The sequence below is a fragment of the Tauraco erythrolophus genome, chromosome 22, assembly GCF_009769465.1.
Source record: "Tauraco erythrolophus isolate bTauEry1 chromosome 22, bTauEry1.pri, whole genome shotgun sequence".
NCBI lineage: Eukaryota > Metazoa > Chordata > Aves > Musophagiformes > Musophagidae > Tauraco > Tauraco erythrolophus.
In genome coordinates this window covers 7,194,686-7,213,577 of record NC_141486.1, presented here as the reverse complement: position 1 = coordinate 7,213,577, position 18,892 = coordinate 7,194,686, and the positions used below count along the sequence as shown (strand labels likewise).

Here is an 18,892-nt window from a genome sequence, read left to right as displayed (position 1 = left end):
TGGACACTTAACAGAGATGTAAAAAAACCCAAACCCTGCTTTTATAACAGACAGAGAAATAAAGTGAAGTTTTCAAACGCGTCTGGCTGGAGTCGTTTGGGCGGTGGCTGTTTTTAAAGGAAGGGCTCCACCACCTCCACACTCACGTTTCAAGGCGGCAATAAACACCCTATTTACCACCAGTGCCTTCTCTCTCTTCAGCTCTTTGCGCCGCATCAGATAGAGCGTGGAGGTTTCTGGTTAAAAATACCAGCTGGCATCCTGCATTTTTCATTACCAGGCTGCTGCGCGTCGTGTGGCGGCGGGACAGAGCCGAGCTGGCAGCAGCTGAGCTTCCGCGCGGTTCCGCTTCCTGGTGCCGTTTGCTTATTTAGCAAAAGCCGGGTCGGACGTTGGCTGTAAATACTGCTTCTGGAGAGGGGCAGCCTCTGGGGCAGGCGCCGGTGCCCCGGGCAGTGGAGAGCAGCCCTGTGCTTTCGGACTGGCCAAACAAGAGGTTAAAAGCTGCTGCCGCACACGGCTGGTTTTCAAGCACCATGCTGTATTCGTTTCATTATTTTTCCCCCCACGTCTTTCATATTTAGGTTCTGCTTGCTTTTCAGTAAAGGAAACTCTCAAAATTATTGTTGGAGAGCAGGGGGGTGCCTGGCCAAGCAGCCGGCATCGCTCCTGTGCTAACCCGGTAATGCACAGGGCCCAATCCTGGCACCTTCCAGGCCAATCCCACCACGGGCTCCCTTCCCATCAGCTGTGCCCTTAAGCAGACACAGGTTTCTCTTTTTCATTTTTTTGATTCAGTAGTTTTGCCACTCTCTGATCCAGCCTGCAAAGAAGCATCAAGGCTCCTCAAAAAGTGGCAGAGAAGAGACTTGCTTTGTCTGCTGCAAGATCACGCTGCTGCATCGACTCCCACCCAGCAGCTCAACTCTCACCCAGCAGCGCCGGGACCCTCCTGTCTGCTTGGACTGGAGGAGCCACACCACACTCGGTGCTTTCCCAGTGCATGCCCATAGCACCCTAGGCACCCCCCAACAAGGTGCACCTCACCCCTGTGTCTCCTGTTCCCTGCATCTCCCTGGGTCCTGCCTGGAGCAAACAAGGGCCCCTTACAAGCCTTCTGTGCCCCTTAAAGGTCGTATCTGATCTTTGTGGCTCAAGAGAAATAACAGAAGTAACATCCCCCCCCCCCCCCCGCAGGGCAGCAGGGAGACGTGGTACCAGCACCCACAAACCACAGAGGCGTGCACCCATGGAAAACAGGAGCAGCCACATAGTCTGTCTGGGAAGCTCCAGCGGCACGTCGCAGTGACCCAAACCCAAACGCTGCAGGGGAAGGGGAGGAATGAAACGTAGGGGAGGTCACGGCTCGAGGAAAGGAATGTGCATGGATGGAGCCCGAGCAGAGGAGAGGACAGGTTCGGAGTGGGATTCCTTTCCCCACTGGAAACTCTCCAGCCTCATCTGTTGATAGCAGGTTAAATTTAGATGTCCTAGTTTTGGAGGGAGGGAGGGGTGGAGAGGGGACACCAGCCAACTCACAGCTGGTTTGGGTAACACCCTGGAAAAGCCAGAAGCACCCAGTCACTTATTGTCTGCACGGAGACATTGGAAAGCCTCCTGAGAAGGGTCGGGAGGACGGTGGGAAGGACAGCGGCTGCTGAGCTGACGGTGGAGCCCAGTTCTGGTGCTTCAGGTAACACCAATGTCCACCCTTTGTTGCAGTGCATTTGTGACTGGTGAGCCCAGAAATCAAACTTCACCTTTCTAGAGCTTTTTTTTTTTTCCACTTGGCTTTGTGATTTTTCTAACCTGGGTTTTCAGCAGACTGAGGCAACGGTTCCAGCGTTTGAAGAAATACTCACTGGCCTTCATGGTCCCTGCTCGAAACTTTTTGCAGGGACTTCCCTCTGCTGATGCAAATCAGGTTTTGTTTCCTATTTCTTCTCTCTCACATCTTAAGCTGTTCACGTACTGCAGCTGTAAACACTCATTTTATTCCTTCATGTTTTCAAGTTTCAGAGCAAAATATTTTTAGCAATGCACTGAAGAGCCTTGAAACATCTATTAAAAAAAATAATAAAATGTCGTGTCATGCTTCGCATGCACATAGTTATAACAGAGCCCCTCAAACAACCTGCATCAGGATTTCCAAATGACACCTTTGTACATCTGTCCCCACAAACCAACTGGGTATGGGGTCCTGGCAAAAAGCCCAGGCAGAGGAGAGCAGCACCAGAAGGTCAGGTCTGACCTTCTCACAAGTCATAATTTTGGGGTTGTCCCACATTTCCCCCTCAAAATAGAGTGACAGCTCATTTCACCTTTGATGCAGAAGCCATTCCCACACCATTTCTGAGGAAGGGTGGTGTGAGGGGGTGCGCCGTCCCTTCCAGCTCCGGAATGGGATGCTGTGACGAGGTGGGACCGCAGCACAAGGTCAGAGCATCGCCCACGGCTGCGAGTGCCCAGGAACAGTGCCTGCCGTATTGTCTGAGCAACGCTCCTGCTGGCAACACGCGATTTCATTTTTATCTCGCGTTCAGGGAACGGCAGGAGCTCGGAAACAGGCACTGGCAGCACAACGTGTGCCCGCGTGCGATAAAGGCATGGACGGAGAAGGGAGCCAGAGACACGTGTGCAGAGAAGGAGCTTTGTGACCTACTGAAAGTTGCAGAAAAACGAGGTGGGGACGGTGCGAGACAGGAAACGTGCTGAGCGTAACGGCGGGGCCCTCGGGGAGCCGAGCCCGAAGCCCACGGGCACACGCAGGTGTGCAGCTGAAAAACGTGCCGACACATCCCAGCTCATCCCTTGGTGAGGAAGAGTCGGTCTTTTTGAGATGGCTGCGAGACCCTGGGGCCTTGCTGCTGCGAGGAGGAGGAAGGACAGGGCTGGTCTCGCTGCCGGCCAAGGGCTGCTCATCCCCGCCACGCTGCGGCCGCCTCTTCCCAGCCCCTGGGGCTCAACGCGACATTTTTCTGGGAACACAAACTCCCTCAGCACTACCAGACACGCTCATGCCAAAGCCTCATGCAGGATTATTTTTCCTTGTAAGCGATGCTGAAAGCAACGCACAAGGGCAAGGACACATGAAAACTAAGAAGGGATAAATAAAATGTCAGTTCAGCCTCTGGGCCTGCAGCAGCAGGGACACGTCCACGGGCTGACGGGGCCAAGGCAGGCAGCTCCGGGCAGGACTGCTGGCAAGGGGCAGAGACCAGTGCCAGCCAAGGCTGTGTCCCCTGGCAAAAGGGTGGGAGGAGAAGTGGTGCCACTACCTGCCTTCACCTTTCCACTGCTGCAGCTGGAGCAAGGATCTGAGATGTTCAGCTGCACTTTTCCAGCCTCCACCGTCTCTCGCAGGAATCCTGCTCATCCCCACGACTCACCTCACACACACGAACACACCGCGGCAGCTCACTGTTGAGGGTGATAAGCCCATCCTGAGCAGGATGGTCATGTCAGAAACACGTCTGGTTTCTCCCACAGAGCATCACCAGGGTTTTGGTCAGTGGCACGTCAGCTCTGCCCCTGGCACCGCTCGGGCAGGGAGGTGACCATGAGGGACGAAGCGAGCCAAGGGATATAACCCAGCAGAACAGGCTGAACTTCAGCCCTACAATCCCTCCTCAGTTAGATGGCAGAGAGATGCCACCAGCCTTTGTCCCCTGGTCACCTCCCCTCACCACGCTGTTGTGGCATAGACGGGCTGAGGCCACTGGGGACAGAGCAATGATGACCTCCCTTCCCGGGAGATGGATCCTGATGCAGCAGTACAGCCGAGACCACCGATACTCTACGAGACACCTGTATTCTGGAATACCAAGTATTAGACAGTAAAAATCTTTAAAACCGGAGGATTAAGTAATTTTTCTTTCTTTTTGTGTCTCTTTGTGATGAAGCCACATTTTGCCCCTTTTCCAGAAAAAGGCACTTTTCTTTGTTGCTCTTTTAGCCTTCGAGGAAGCAGAAATCCCTGGTCTGGTCTCTCCATGGGTTTGGGGAGATTCTCTAAATCCCTCAGGTTCTCCCCCCAACCCACCACGTCTGTAACACCATCATTAGAGCTCTGCCACAGCAGAGCATCACCAGCACTCAGCTTTCCACCACCTCGAGGCCATGGCATAGTCTCAGGGGAGGAAAAATAAGTGTGTTCTTTCGTTAGGAGTAATTAAGAATCCACCTTTGATAAAAGCCTTGGAAGATTTCTTCTCATACTGAAATAGCAGGGGAAAAAAAAAAAGGTACAACCACATTAGCACAGACAAAAGGATGAGCTCCTTCAGAGTACTGCTGGAACGGCTGCTATTAGTTGTTTGAGGATTAACCCGCTCGGACAACACAACTACCGAAACGAGGGCTCCAAGCCCAGCTAAGTCCCTGGCTTCTTCATCAGGTCTTGCCAAGACAGGGGCTTTCTGTGTTAGTAGCTTTCCTCTTCGGTGGACATCTGTCCACAAAAAAAAATGGACAGAGGCCACAAGATCACGGGCCACCTAACACAGATGACAGACTGTAACAGCTTCTGCAACCACCAACCGAGCGTCACAGGCACTTGCCAAATCCTTGAGTCATCCAATAAAAATGCAGATTTTTCAAAGTTGACTTTGCCACATTTTGTGCATATTCCTGTAGGCTTGTGGTCACGATCAGCCTCTCTACACTGCTCAGCTCCTTCAGCAGCTACTATGGAAACCAGGAGCAGCACCCGTTTCTCAAGGGCAGATAGTTCAGGGGGTTGGGTTGTCTCAGCCATGATTTTGGAAGCATTGCAAGAAAATAACTGGGTGTTCAATCAGGATCTGGAGTAATTCTAATGTCCCTTCACTTGCAGAGGGTAAAGGAGTTAAACAGGTACCAAGCAGCACAGCAGGGACAACCCCCAACTGCTCCCATCGTTCCAAAAAAGAAACTTTAAATGGCCCAGCATGCCAACATCACATTCTTACCAAGCCAATCTTCTCCCTTGCAAGAGGTTTATTCACTATCTGGGGGAGCACAGCTGATACGGCCTTGCTAGGAGGTGTCGCATGCCACAGCGAGGGGAGATTAATGCAAAGAATTTAAGGTCAATGGTTTGGGCCAACTGCTATTTATACAGAGGAAGGAAAGCAGAACAGCAGTATCACCTCTAGGCCTTGAGAAATGTTCTATAGTCAAGGAGAACATACTGAGAGGGCACATTTCAACCTATCTTCAGCTTTTTCTTCCATCTCCAAACTAGCAAGTTTCAGAAAGTTTTCTCCGCTGTTGTAGCGCCGTGCTCCCCGGATTGCTGGCGCCTGCTCTCTTCCATTAGAAGGGAAGGGAGGTTATGAACAGCCCCCTGGCAACAGTCCTGTCTCCAACGCGACACGCAGCATGCCAGAGTTCAGAAATCCAAGGCATATGTAAAAGCATTAGAGCCTATAGCCTTGCAAAGCCTCTCCACATCTAAAAATAAGTCCTCCTTGTACACCATATTGCCCATATCTCAGTGGTCCTCCTTTTAAAAGGGAACCTACCCAATGTCATTCCCAGGTGCAGAGACAGGAGGACACTTTCCACAACCAGGACAGGAGTTAGGTCAAACGCTAACTGTTTAGGTTGAATTGAAAAAAGCGATTTCTTCAGGAACTGTTGATAGATGTAAGTATTTAGTTTGTAACACTGGACGTGAAAACAAGCAATTATCAACTATTTACAATTCCAAAAAGTGACCACATGCCCCATTGCCAACCAAACCAGAAGATGACACTTGTCATCATATTGTGTGGTATTAAAAAAAAAACACAGAAAAAAAAGAAACATTAGAATGTTTCTGCTGAAAATAGAAAAAGCAGAAGTATCCCAGAATGCCCTAATGGGACCAACAAGATAAAACCACCCAATCTGCATGTATTCAACTAATACATAAGCTGTTATTTCAAATGCATTTTTCACAGAGCAACAAAACCCCATTACATCATTTAGAGGTTTCATGGAGGTCAGATGCATCAAATAGAAAAAGTGTTTGTCCAGAATGTCTTCAGGGCATTCTTTAAAACATTCGCTCAGTATGGTCAAGTATAAATATATGAGAATTTCACAAATGTTATTGACTAAAGCTAAGACCTACAGGGAAAAACTACAATTTCATACATGTTAGGAAAAAAAACGCTGCTGACAGTAGAATCCAACAGCCAAAGCCACAAGCTGCAAAATCACTAATGCCTCTGGATGGAGGTCACACTTCTAATTCAAGGGCCAGATGTATTCCCTATAACCTGAGTTCCACTCTCTGAGTTCTGTAAAATTTACAGAAAGGTAAAAATAGGAGAGCTTTTACTTCCCACCTCTTTGCTGAATGTTACTGCCATGGGAACGTGTTCCGCACGCTGCCAGTTTCTTCTCAGATAATTTCCTATTTCTCCACCAAGCCCCTGGCTCACACGTGACTCAGTTAACACTTCAGCGAGATAAGTACGTGCCCCATCCTATACTTAAAATTAGGGGGGCAAACTTCAGCCCCTTCTTAAGAACCTAGGATAATCAGTCATTCTCTTCAATGAAAAACGTGCTGGTTTATATCAGGAACCAACTTGAGCTACTCCCTTGTCCAGGCAAGGGATGAACAACAGAAAGCTAAGTCCATATGGGGCTGGTATCCACAACATACATCTATTTCTTCTAGGTCCAGGGAGATAAACCCTTCCAACACAAATAACATCAAGGCAGATAAAATATTTTAATATAGAGTGAGAACAAGTGTTGGATAAAAATAAGCAAACTCTTTTTCTTTATAAAAAGTCTGAGAACTTGTATTTAAAAGGAAAGCTGTTTGGATATTGATCACGTAGGTGAATGCGGGAGCTACAGCACAGTTCTACAGGAGAGTTCAGGATGTTCTTAGCTTCTCCATCCACTAAATCCAGAGGAAGATCTGTGGAGCAAGAAAAAAACCCAAAACACAGCTATGAGTGCTAGAGTCTCCCCCAGGCAGTATTAATTCAGCAGATTTCTCAAACAAACTTCCAGTCTCTCTAGTATCAGAAACTTCTGAGAACACATTGGTATTCCCAGCATCTTTTATCTGAGACTGCATGAACACATACCAGCTACATATAATTATGCTTATTCTAGAGCCTACCATCTGGAGATACACGCGCCTTCTCTACTTGACAGGGAAACAAAGTCCAAGAAACTTGCTGGAAGTAACCCAGGAAGCCAGTGGCAGAGTGGATGACAGAGTTAACCTCAGATCTTAGCCCCGTTCTTTTAACTGTAACCCAGCATCTCAATTCAGCCAGAAAGGTGCCTGTTTATTGCATTCCTTGTTTCAACCTGACAGACAGAGTAGACACTGGATTCACACAGCTTGAGCACACACATCATGTGCCTGAGAGGTGGAGAAAGAGCACGATCTAACTGAAAATTCTAACCTCACTGGAAAGCACACATTCAGAGCCTGCACTCTGAGCTCTATACAGTGCCACTAAAAAGGAAATCAGAACTCCTATGTTCCTGCTACTTTCAAATCTTGCTCTTGTAAACCATTCAACTCCTCTATTCTGGTTCTACTTGTATTTTTAATGAAGAGTTAGACACAAAATGGTACTTACGTGTTAGATGATCCAAAACCAAACCCTGAAAGAAATGCAAGATCAGAAAAATAATTGTTAAAAGGTAAAATGAATGCATAAGATTCGTAGTAAATGTTCCCTCCCACACACAGACTGAAAAACATTTCTTTCCTGCCTTAGGCCAGGGAAAGAGTGATGGGTAAACAATGAAAGTCAGGTCTCCATCTAGAAGAAAAGTGACTTGCCTCGGTTCCTAAGAGGGCTTTGCTTTCACTGCTGATCATTAGTAATAACTGCACACAATGTGCCTGATTTATTCAGCTCTATGAAAACAGGGGGCTGCTTTCTGCAGATGGAGTTTACGCTTACTGCGAGCCGGTGGTGGCAGGCAGACCAGACCACCAACGAACGCACCCTCTCTCCAGCTCTGTTCTCAGCCCTGGGTAAATCACTGCAGCTTCACTGAATTACATCAGATAAAGACGTGGCTACTGGTGTTCTAGCTCAATTTTGCAGTGCAGATTCTTTTGACACAAAGTACTTACACAGATACCCATGCATATGGTACTGAAGAGATATTCATTATTTCTCAATACTTGTCTTTGAGAAGACCGGACAATTCCACAAAAAAGGGTGAAAAGCAATAATGTGATGAGGTGTGTGGAAGAAGAGTGATTTATTGACATGCCAAACAGTAAATCAGTAATGGAATTATGAGCTAAAGTCTGAGAAGACACTCCACTCCACCCTCAATTCTCCAAGGCCATGGTGCCTTCCCTATAGCAAGACCAGGACCAGGCAGATTTTTGTCAGAGAGCTGAGGAGTCACACCTGAGTTCCACAGAAAACTGGAGACACGAGGCCTGCTAGGTTTATTATATTTTAGCTTCTCCTACCTCCTCCACCCGTCCCAAAAGCTGAGAATCCACTGCTTTGCGTGCCAAAACTGGTGCCCTGTTGTGACAGTGATCCAAACGTCGGGGTATTTTGATTTGCCAGTGTGCCAAATGATGCTGTGTTGTTACTGGTACCACCAAACCTGCAGTTTAAAGAGAATTTGTGTTTGCAAGCATCTTCTCACTTACACTGGAAGTCTGTCCCCATACCCACAGTGATAACAGTGCACTCCTTAAACAAGGATACATCAAAACAGCAAGAACACCCAATATGGATAATTGTAATTGTTCATTCTGGAAATGCATTTTCTGGCTTGGGAAAGACTCTTGTACCTACAAAGGTCTGTTCAGATCCCATTCTTAATGTACACCAGGCAGAAAGGCAAATATGTTCATGCTTACCCAGGGCACATTTTCAAGTGCTTGGAAATACCAACTCCAGTCATCAAACAGAATATATTAATTCACCTTGTGTGTTGTTTTCACCCTTTAAGCTTAAAAGAACAGCACCGCTTCATCACTGGAGCAGCAAACACAGAACTGGAATGAGCTGCTCATGGCCAGAGCACAAAGCAGAGCCCAGATACAGGACCCAGACTCCCAACTTCCAAATGGTACCTCACCCACTGCCCACGTAAACTGTCTGCAGATTTCTCAGCTCCTTTCTCTCCTCAGCCCATTTTGAACCACGCACAGTTCCAGGGCTTTCCTGAAGATCTGCACCTACCCAGCGCTTCTCCTCACCACCTTTGGATTAATTCCCTAATTGCTTTTGGGGACTGAAATAAGAAACACTTCTATATATGGACACCAGTCTCCTTTCTCCACCCACTCCGTCCAACCAGGCACTGTAGAGCTGTCAGCATGACACACTGAGACCACAATACACACTATGGTTCTCTGCCCCCACCATATGCTTCTTCCAATTCTGAATGCAAAAGGTACACTCAGAAAACGAGCTTCAAGTGTTTCTAACTTCAACTGGGCAAAATGCAGACACAAAATTTTCAAACTACAAGCTCTGCAAGTGCACAGTGCTCCTAGTACTGACCCGGCACCAGCCCTCCCCAGAGCAGACAGTTGGCCAAGTCACACAGCGTGTGAGCTTCGCAAGGCTGTGCCGCACACCACCTCCTGTCATTTCAGACCTAAAATACAAACTGACAGCACATTAACCCACCTCTCCATCCACCCAGGTCTAGCAGACTTCAAAAAAAAAGAAAACACATCAAAACGTATCTCTCCAGATAAAAGACAACCCTTTTAGCAGTCTGACAAGCAATTCACCTGGTAAAGGACATCACCTCTCCCATCCCAGACACTGTCAACCATACACACCACTTCCACACACAGCATTAGATGCAATGGGCAGTTCAGTGACTGCATGTTCCGCCTTGCCAACCACCTCCTGTGCCTCTGGTTTCGCTCTTGACTCCTGTACCTCGTAGACAACTTCACTCAGAACCACACATGTGGTTTTCTCAACAAAGGCAGAACAGGTTTTGTAGTTCTTTTAAAAACAAGCACGAGGTAATGTGTTTGAGAAAGGTTTTTACAGCGCTCCGTCTCTGTGGGACTATGCCACTAAACACACAAATCATGTCTACCCAGTGAAAGGAAGTGGAGGTGAACATAGTGACAAGGAAGCTTGTGGTTCAAACTGCTGCTTTCAGTTAGAATCATAGAATGGTTAGGGCTGGAAGGGACCTTCAAAGGTCATCTAGTCCAACCCCCCTGCAAGGAACAGTTGCAAATAGAAGAACATGCCTGTTGAAAAGGCTAAGCATAGTATGTAGAGTAGAGAAGCAGCTTAAGCTATGGACAGATTTTTTTTTTAACATACAAAAGACATGAGACACAGTCATTGTCTGTAACAATTTAATCAAACTTTTCTTGCCCGGGTTTTCAAGTCTTCTGTAAAGCTCCTACACAAAACAGAATTGAGTAGCACTTGAGGTTAGTTTATGAAAGCAAAACACTATTTACTCATAAACAGTCTGAATTTCAGACTTTGAAGAAGTGCAGTGGTTTCCATTTTTGATACCTTAAGACATTTATCAAGTGATGCAGATTTTTCAGAATTGAAGCAGCAATGGATCGTATATATTTAAGTTAGCAGAGTGTTCTCAGTGACTCAGAGCTAATACTGCACAATCTACTGGCAAATAACTTTTCTGGATTTGGGATTTTTAAAGTTGCACTTCAAGATAAAGGCAAAAAGAAAGTCCTGCACAGGACTGCTAAGTGCTACGTTGTACTGCAGAATTAAATATTAGTCAAAATTTTGTGGCGACGTTCGGAGTTTTGTAAAGCTGCCTGGGAATTTTGCACACTCTTCCAAACTTTTCAAAATCAAAATAAAATTCTTCAGGCAACTGAAAATATCAGACTAAGTCCGCACCTTTCTAAACCAGAAGAAATTCTCAAAAATTCCCACAAGTTAAGCCACTAAATTCTTTCTTGAGTCTGCAGACTCTTTATGCAAGACCTCTGTTTGCATCACCACGCTGCTTGTTCTCATTTTATCTTTAAGCTTCCAACATTGTCACCAAGTACATCCAGTTTCAGTACAAAATCCTCCAGCACAATGGCTGAAAGTTGGAACTTCACAAAATATCAGTTGAGTTGAAGCTAAGTCATCGCCACAAGCGCATCCTTCTTTGCGCAGACTTAACTAAGCCGCCTCTATTTTTACGCTTTCCAAAGGGACTCCAATTCGCTGCACCAGAGTTCAGGACTTAATGCAGTTGAAGCCTCACACAACTCACCCAGCTGCCAGGGTGCTCCTATCTGCCTAACCTCATGGGGAATTAACGAGTTATCCTTTCAGTGTGCCTTATGTAAGGGCAGTTCCTCCTGAAACTAAAGGCAAACAGTTGCAAAATATGTAAACACTAAGATTGGAAAGACATCTAGTTTCCTCTTTTCACTGTAAGTTTTTTGGTTTTGGTGTTGGTTTTTTTTTTAATTGGGTTGATCTGGTCTGAATGTAATTGTAGGGCATGAAGAAAAGTTACTTGCTGGTAGTGTAATGCTGAAGAAGCGCATTTGCTGCCTATTGCAGAAGCTGCTTTGCAAGATTTGAAATTCTGTATTTGCTGAACAAAACAAGGAATAAAGTGCTGTCTACTCTGGTGCCCAACACAGGCTTAAGGGGTACAGGAACAGGTAAAACCAATCAGTATAGGATAAACACAAATGGCTCTGGGAGTGCAGGCTGTTACAAGGGCTTCCTCCCACCCCCGAAAGGCGAGAAAACAGACGGAATTCTCATTAGTATCTGTAGCCCAAATCTCACAAGTGGATAAGGTGGCTGAACAGAGTCACAGATAATGATATTTGTTATTTTCTTTGCTAGGCATAGTTTGCAGGCCTAGATCTGAACTCATTAAGTGTGCACACAGAAAATAACTCCTGCATTCCCTTAGACAGTTGCAAGATGACTCATATTTCCCCCCCCATGTCTAAAGCTAAGGATTCAACATAGTAGTTTCAGCAGTAAAACGAGACATTATTGCCTTTGGAGTTGAAGTCTTTGATGTCTGTCTTAAAAAAAATAAATTTAAACCAACAAACCAAAGACAGACCTCAGCAATCAATCACAGAACACATTCTTTACGTTAATGCAGAGGTAACTAAGTATAAAAATTTTTGTCATGTAAGAACATTGCTTTCCCAAACCCTGGTTGGCTTACCCAAATCCTCCAGCGCTGGCTGCTGCCGTACCCTCGCCGAACACTTTGCCTCCCGTTGAGCCCAGAGGGCTTGAAAAGGTTGGGGCTGAACCGAATGCTGGCACCCCTCCGAACCCAGGGGATCCCCCGAAAGTGGGAGGGCTGCCAAACACTGGAGCAGCACCGAAGCCACCTGAGCAAAACAGAGGCAAAAAAGGGACAAGAACATCATGTAAACAAGAATGCAGAAAGAGAAACCAAACCCTAGATTTCCAAGTAGACAATCTCCATAACGGGGCTGTTCATCTCACCATATGGACACAGCATTATTTATAAAACTACTGCCACAAAGCTTCCCAACTGCCGGGTGTTTTGCTACAATAGACATGGATACGAAAAGTGCCTCAACACATGGAAAAAACTGCAACCGAATTAAGAGACTATCCAGAAGAAAACCATGTTTGGGGTCTCTTGAACATCTGAGCACAAGATAACTCAATCCCCAGAGCTGTCCTAAAAGGTGGTACTTGCACACTATGAAGGAATCTCTATTTGCTTTCTATAACAAAGACCAGTATCTTAATGGTGAGATAGCAAGCATGCACAATAACCAAGTTACAGTAAAAATACATACAACAGGTACTAGACTGATACTTTTGTTATTATAAAAAAAAGACACAGCCATCTTCATCATAAAACTCGCACTCCTTGACAGAAAAAGAAAGCTCAGCTTATGTAGTGAGTTTTAGAGCAAAGCTCTGCTCATCAGCATTTAAGCAAGTTACTACCCAAAGGAACTGCGTGTAACAAGGCAGAAGGAGAAGCCTCCTCTCATGGCCAGCCTCGTGGACATGCGCTGCTGTGACCTGGCTGCAGTGTTCTGCCCTGGCTTCTCATCTAGAGCTCTGGAAGGACATACCAGTGACCCGCGGACAGAACTTCACGCATGCGAGTGCTTAAAGTGGAAGAACTCCCCAGCGCGATGGGCAAGTCTCCCCCATCCCTTAAGATCACAGAGCAGATCGCAAGCTTGGTTTTTAAGCACTCCAATGATGCAAGAAGATTCAAGAGGTAGGGTATTATCTAATCCTGGTTAAAGTGGTGGAAACTAAGATGCAATGATTAAATGCCAGGTCAGTGGAACTGCATGATTCCTGGAGGGAATCAACTGAACTCTGCTCTTGGCAATTTCTGTTGGCCATTTAGCTGCCTTCTGCAGCTTTGAATGGACTTCTACCCAGATTATTTTATTCTATGTTCATCTGCTGATATTATTGGCCTGTTTCTAGTCAACGCTGTGGAACATGAAGGACACCTGCTCTTTTGTTTGACTAGGGCTGAGGACTGGGATACCAACACACATTTTAATACCCAGGGTGAAATTCCAGTCCATGTCAAGGTAATGGATACTGTTTGGCTGTAAACACAAAAGGTCTGGAAAAAATAAATGCTAGGCCTGAATTATTTAAACACAGATCAGATATCTTGTTACCTCTATCTCTAGGAAGTTAGAGTATTTATCACAGGGGCTGCAGCTTTGCTTGGCATACACTCTCTTTTGCCATGTATATTAACAAATAGAGGAGAAAGGAAAGTGCAACATGTAAGTAATGAAATCAGGACAAAAGGGGATTCAAATCAAGTAAACCCTTCCACTGCAGTTGGGAGAGGAAGACACACCGTTCATTTCAGTATTTAGCAAATATAGCCAGAGAAGGGAAGGATCTGAGGGCCTCTGTGCGAGTGGGTGTGCCTTCTGCAGAAAACTCTTGAAAATCTTCTCAAGAAGACTTTTGAAACCAAAATAATCAAAAGCAATGAAAGAGTCATTGGGTGACTCAAAGAACTTCCTTCAGCAATGCCTTTCTCCTCTGGCAAAACTAACAGATGGGAGGTATGCCTGAGACAAGACACTCGGTCTGCTACCAAGCAGAATGCAATACTTGAGATACTTTACAATCGATGCGACAGCCTCATCATTACGCTCTCAGCCACTTCGCTAGCACAAGAGTGCAGCTCCTGGCAAAGCAGAGAGGGCTTCCTCTCAAAGCACTGCTTCTCCAAAGGGAGGTCTTGAGCACCATTGTCTCAAGACAACTTCACGACGACCAAGCCTCCCCTACTTCCCCAGTGATGAAGCTTGATCAGACCCTCTTGGAGCAGAACACCTATCTTCATCAATGCTCACTGTAAGAACGGTCTGAAGATAGAGGTGAAAAGTTTCGCTCTGCCTGACCCTTTGCACCTCCACTTATGCCTGGTAATTAACAAAATGAACATTTTGCCATACAGTTCTAATGAACATATACAGTAATCACTACTTTTGCAGCTCCTTCTTTGGGCAGATGACAGTAAAAAGAAAAAAGGTTTTGCAAAATTTCCGATATTTGATTCAATTAACTCAATTGACAGGGAGAACAACAGCTCAACCACAGAAGCAAGTGATGATGACAGGTCAGACTGATTCAAAAGAGAAGGACCTGAAGCATGTCTGATATAAATTCTGAGGAAGCTTTCCCATTGTAGACACCTGTGCATTCACTCATATGAAGAAATGGGGACAAAAAGGGTTATAAAACCCAGAGTGAAGTTTGGAAGATAATATTCCAAGGAAGAATCTAAAATACAAAAGATTTATTCATATTCAGTACTCTTCATTGTATGGTACACAAGACCAGAACTAATTCACGCAGCTCTCTGCTCTTAAACTGCAATGGGAATTTTCAGGTGTTCATTGCAAAAATGTAGTTTACTGGATGCTTTTCTGTACAAGAGATTCTAAATCTCTGCCTTGAATCCAACAGCTGAAGTCCCATTCACTAAGTCATTAGTTATTTTTTATTTATTGCTCAAAGACAATTCCTGTATGTGTACTGAGTCCAGGCTGTAGATATCTAAATGGCAGAACACTCTACTAAATATCTCACAGATAAGCATGAACATTCATAGTGGGTGGGTTAACAAAGTACCTGCTTTGGTTGGACTGGAGAACCCAAAGCCTTGAGACGCCACACTTCCACCACCAGAGCTGAAAGTGCCCGTAGGCTTCTGCTCTCCGAAAGACGAGCTGCCAAATCCAAAGGTCTTTGCTCCACTGTTTCCAAATAAGCTAGAAGAATCTAGGGAGATGAAGAATACTCATGAAGCTCATAACACCATATTCTATGTCACGTTTCATTAACTGGATCAGGAGAAAGGGAAATCCCTTTTACTCCTCCAACTGCCCAAGCACAAAATGAACCCATTGAAAACAGCACTCTGCAGAGAGAAGCCAGGTTTTCCCCTATTCCTACAGGGCTTTGCAGTTCCACCAAGCCATTCTGGATCTGACAGACCACTAACAACCCTTTATTGCTGTAATCTAGCAAATCAAAGTGATGGATGATTTGTTTAGTTGCATCCTGTGCTGCAGTCACTAACAGACAATCCCTCAAGTAGAAATCACAACAGCTAGAATCCAGCTCTCTTGACAACACAAATATCAGTCTACCACAAATCAAACATTCTGAGTTATTCCAGCAGTGGTCAGTATTTCTTAACATGATTACCTGACAGGACCTTAAAGTAGGAGCTAAACTTTTCCAGTCATACTGAGAAATGTCTCAAGTTTTCATCTTTCACAAGGCTACAAAGATTTTTAGCATCTAGTGGCAAGACACAGACAACCAAAGTTTTTCTCTGGTGAACCACCTGTTTGATTTCATCACAAAATCCTGCACTGCAATAGAGGATGACTGAATTAGCAAGGTTAGAGAAATGACCTCAACCATTAATCCCAAGGGATCATTAAAGATGTAATAAAAGAAATAGATTTATTCTCCCAAGACTTGAAGTGCTACTTTTACGCACTTGCAGCTCATTCTACAGCTTTCCTTTGTTCCCCTACTTTTATGTCTTAGCCACTGCTTCCCCTTCTTTGTGCTTTCTACCTACTGGACTCCACCCTTTTTGCTTTCCCTTTCTGCCAAACCCAAGCCAAAAGTGATGAAATAATGAAGCTGGGCAGTCATTAAATAAAAGTCACAGTAAAGAAATCATTACAAATAGCTTTTGTGACATACAAACATACATAAAAAGCATGGCTCTGCAACAGCTGCACACGAAAGGCACGAGAGAGCCTTCTAGCATTTCAGACTAATTGCTACAGCAGACAATGGCATATCTGCATCTTGGCTCAAATCTTAGAGTATTACCAAGACCTGTTAGCCCAGAAAACTCAAGACTAATGTGTTTTTAACTTGATTCTGGCAATTACCAAAAAAAAAAAAAAAAAAAAATTATGCCAGGTTGGATGAGGCTTTGAGCAACCTGGTGTAGTGGAAGGTGTCCCTGCCCATGGCAGGGGGGCTGGAACTAGATCATCTTTGAGGTCCCTTCCAGCCCAAACCGTTCTATGATTCCATGATTCTATGCTAATAGACAGCCATTGGGCTTATTTAGTTTTTGTTACTACGTCTATGTGACTGAAAAAAGTCACATCTCCTCCTAGACACGAAAAATTAATGAGAGCTTATCCATATATTACAGAAAATTTGATAAAATATCTTGCACATGCTATGTAAAGACAGCCATTTTTAGGACAAAGCTGAAGAAACTGTTATCCATCTTGCACTTGTTAACTTGGTTCCACTCAAGCACAGGATTCTTAACTTTTACAGTGTTAGGCCAGATGAGAAATAATTAAAGCTTTCTAACTTTCAACCAAGTTGGAAGCAGAAATTCAGTGACAAGAATTCAAAATGTTCTATATTCCTCACACTTCTTGCATCTGCTTGTTTGTTTCAATGGCTTCCCTACTTGTTTTCCATAAACCTAAAAGGAAAAATCCCAGATTACACATCATGCATACTGTCTGTTACCCCTAGATGCCTTTCATGGTAACACAGAATTTACCCAAAGATGACTAATGGCAGAAAAGCAGACAGGATTGCAAAAGCAGATGGAGGTCACAGCACGTTTTGTATTGTTTTGTTCACTTACTCTGGGAAGCTGCAGATCCAAATCCTCCACTGGAGGAACTGAAAGGATTCTTATTGGCTGCATCCTGACTTGGTTTTCCTCCCAAGCCACTGAAGAAACCTCCACCTCTCCCACCATTTCCAGCTCCAAACAGGCCTCCACTGGAAGAAGATGGCTGCTAGAGCACAAAAAGGATAAAAAGGAGATTTAAGAGAAGTCAAAGCACCACATTTTCCCAAGGCTGATTCTTCTGTCTGGCCTATTCCGCTGAATGAAGGGGTTGACGAACCAGCAAGCAATTACCTTCCAACACATAATGCCATGAAATCTTATTTAAGTCTCTCTCAAATCCTGTCTATGGTACAGAATAATACCTCTGAAACTTGCCCAACACTGACCACTTTCCGCTTAGCGCAGAATAAAGGCAGGTGACTCTCTGCACCTCTATCTTATCTTGCATGTGGTAAAACGTTTGTCTCTCCATACCCCTTGGAAAACATTCACACAGATGCTGCTTTGGTGCCCACTACAATAGCAAACATCTTTGGTACAGACTGGGACACCTTTTATTGTGCATGTCAAATTGGGTTTCTGGTGTTTTTTTTTTTGTTGTGTTTTTTTTTTTTTTTTTTAATATATCAGAAACAGGCAGGGAACCCTGAACAAGTCCACTATACATAACAGTCCCTTATTTCTGCAAAACCAGTAAATACTTACCTGGCCAAAGACAGTGCCTCCAGTATTTGCTGCTTGCCCAAACACAGAACCTGTGTTACTAGAACCAAAACCTGCCAAGAAAAGAAAGGAACATAAACCACCAGAACTATTACTAGGGTGTAAGACAATTCAGGGAGGTGACGCTAGTCCAGAACAGGGACAGGACAGGTCTCCCATGCCAAAACACAGGGATACAAATGATGTTACCAAATGTATCTAGGTTGGACAAATTTAAAGTATGTGCTGACACACAAATAATAAACTCCATTGAAAGTTTATCTGAAAGTCATTCTCCTTTTCTTTTTGGCCAACTTAAAACCAAACAGAAAATAAAAGGCTTTTTCTTCACTTGTGGGAGAACTGGATTTCTGTTAACAGCACTATAATAAAGCTGCAAGTCATGAACCAGAACTGTAGCATTCTGATTTCCCTTGTGTAGGGAGGATCTGAGCTTTGTTACCTAAAGATCCCCGTTACAGATAACAAAATGTTTCGATTAAAAAAAGAACTCCCCATTCCATTTCCCAGTTCACTTAAATGTGCATTTTGTAATAAAACTTGTATTTCTATAATTAGAACACCTTTCTTGAGCAGAGTTCACTTCCCCCGATTTAACTATTCTCTGTTACTGTAGTTAAAATGAGCAAGCATTTTGCCTACAGTGCCATCATTTTTAATTAAATGAGCCTAATTAGTTTTTCTTCCTTGGAAATACATGTTCTCTATTATTACTGTGTACTTTTCCCTGGGAGCTTTCTGAAGATTGTACTGACGAAGCTTTGGAAAAAAACCCAACAATATATTGTAGCAATGTGGAGAGCAAAGGAGACTGACAAGGAAGGTTTGGTCTGTGCAAGGACTCAATTTAACTGTGCAGACAGGTAGCTGATGGTCACGCTACTGCTATATTTAATTTTGAGATATTTCCAAAAGTAAAAGCAGATTTAACAGATTAGTTCCTTGCTAACCCATCCCTTTGAGGGTTTAACAGATTTTTTTTCTATCCCAGATCATGATACAGTACCATACCTGGCTGTACACCCACTGCTGCACGTATTCCCAGAAGGAAGTGCTACATCTATATTCATTGCCTTGATTATGGCCT

At 44.6% G+C, this 18,892-nt stretch overlaps 1 protein-coding gene across 2 annotated transcripts in view; it reads right to left on the bottom strand.

The window, feature by feature from the left end:
* Positions 1-6,702: 6,702 nt before the first annotated feature.
* Positions 6,703-18,892, bottom strand: part of NUP214 (nucleoporin 214) — a 44,458-nt gene continuing 32,268 nt past the window's right edge. For both annotated transcript variants that reach the window (XM_086625057.1, XM_086625058.1), the window contains exons 30-36: positions 17,788-17,858; positions 17,092-17,248; positions 15,081-15,230; positions 12,133-12,304; positions 8,438-8,580; positions 7,581-7,605; positions 6,703-6,901 (exon numbers count right to left, since the gene is read on the bottom strand). In XM_086625057.1, the coding sequence (XP_086481183.1) occupies positions 6,868-6,901; positions 7,581-7,605; positions 8,438-8,580; positions 12,133-12,304; positions 15,081-15,230; positions 17,092-17,248; positions 17,788-17,858 (752 nt within the window). In that variant the 3' untranslated portion in view covers positions 6,703-6,867. The remainder of the gene's footprint in view (positions 6,902-7,580; positions 7,606-8,437; positions 8,581-12,132; positions 12,305-15,080; positions 15,231-17,091; positions 17,249-17,787; positions 17,859-18,892) is intronic.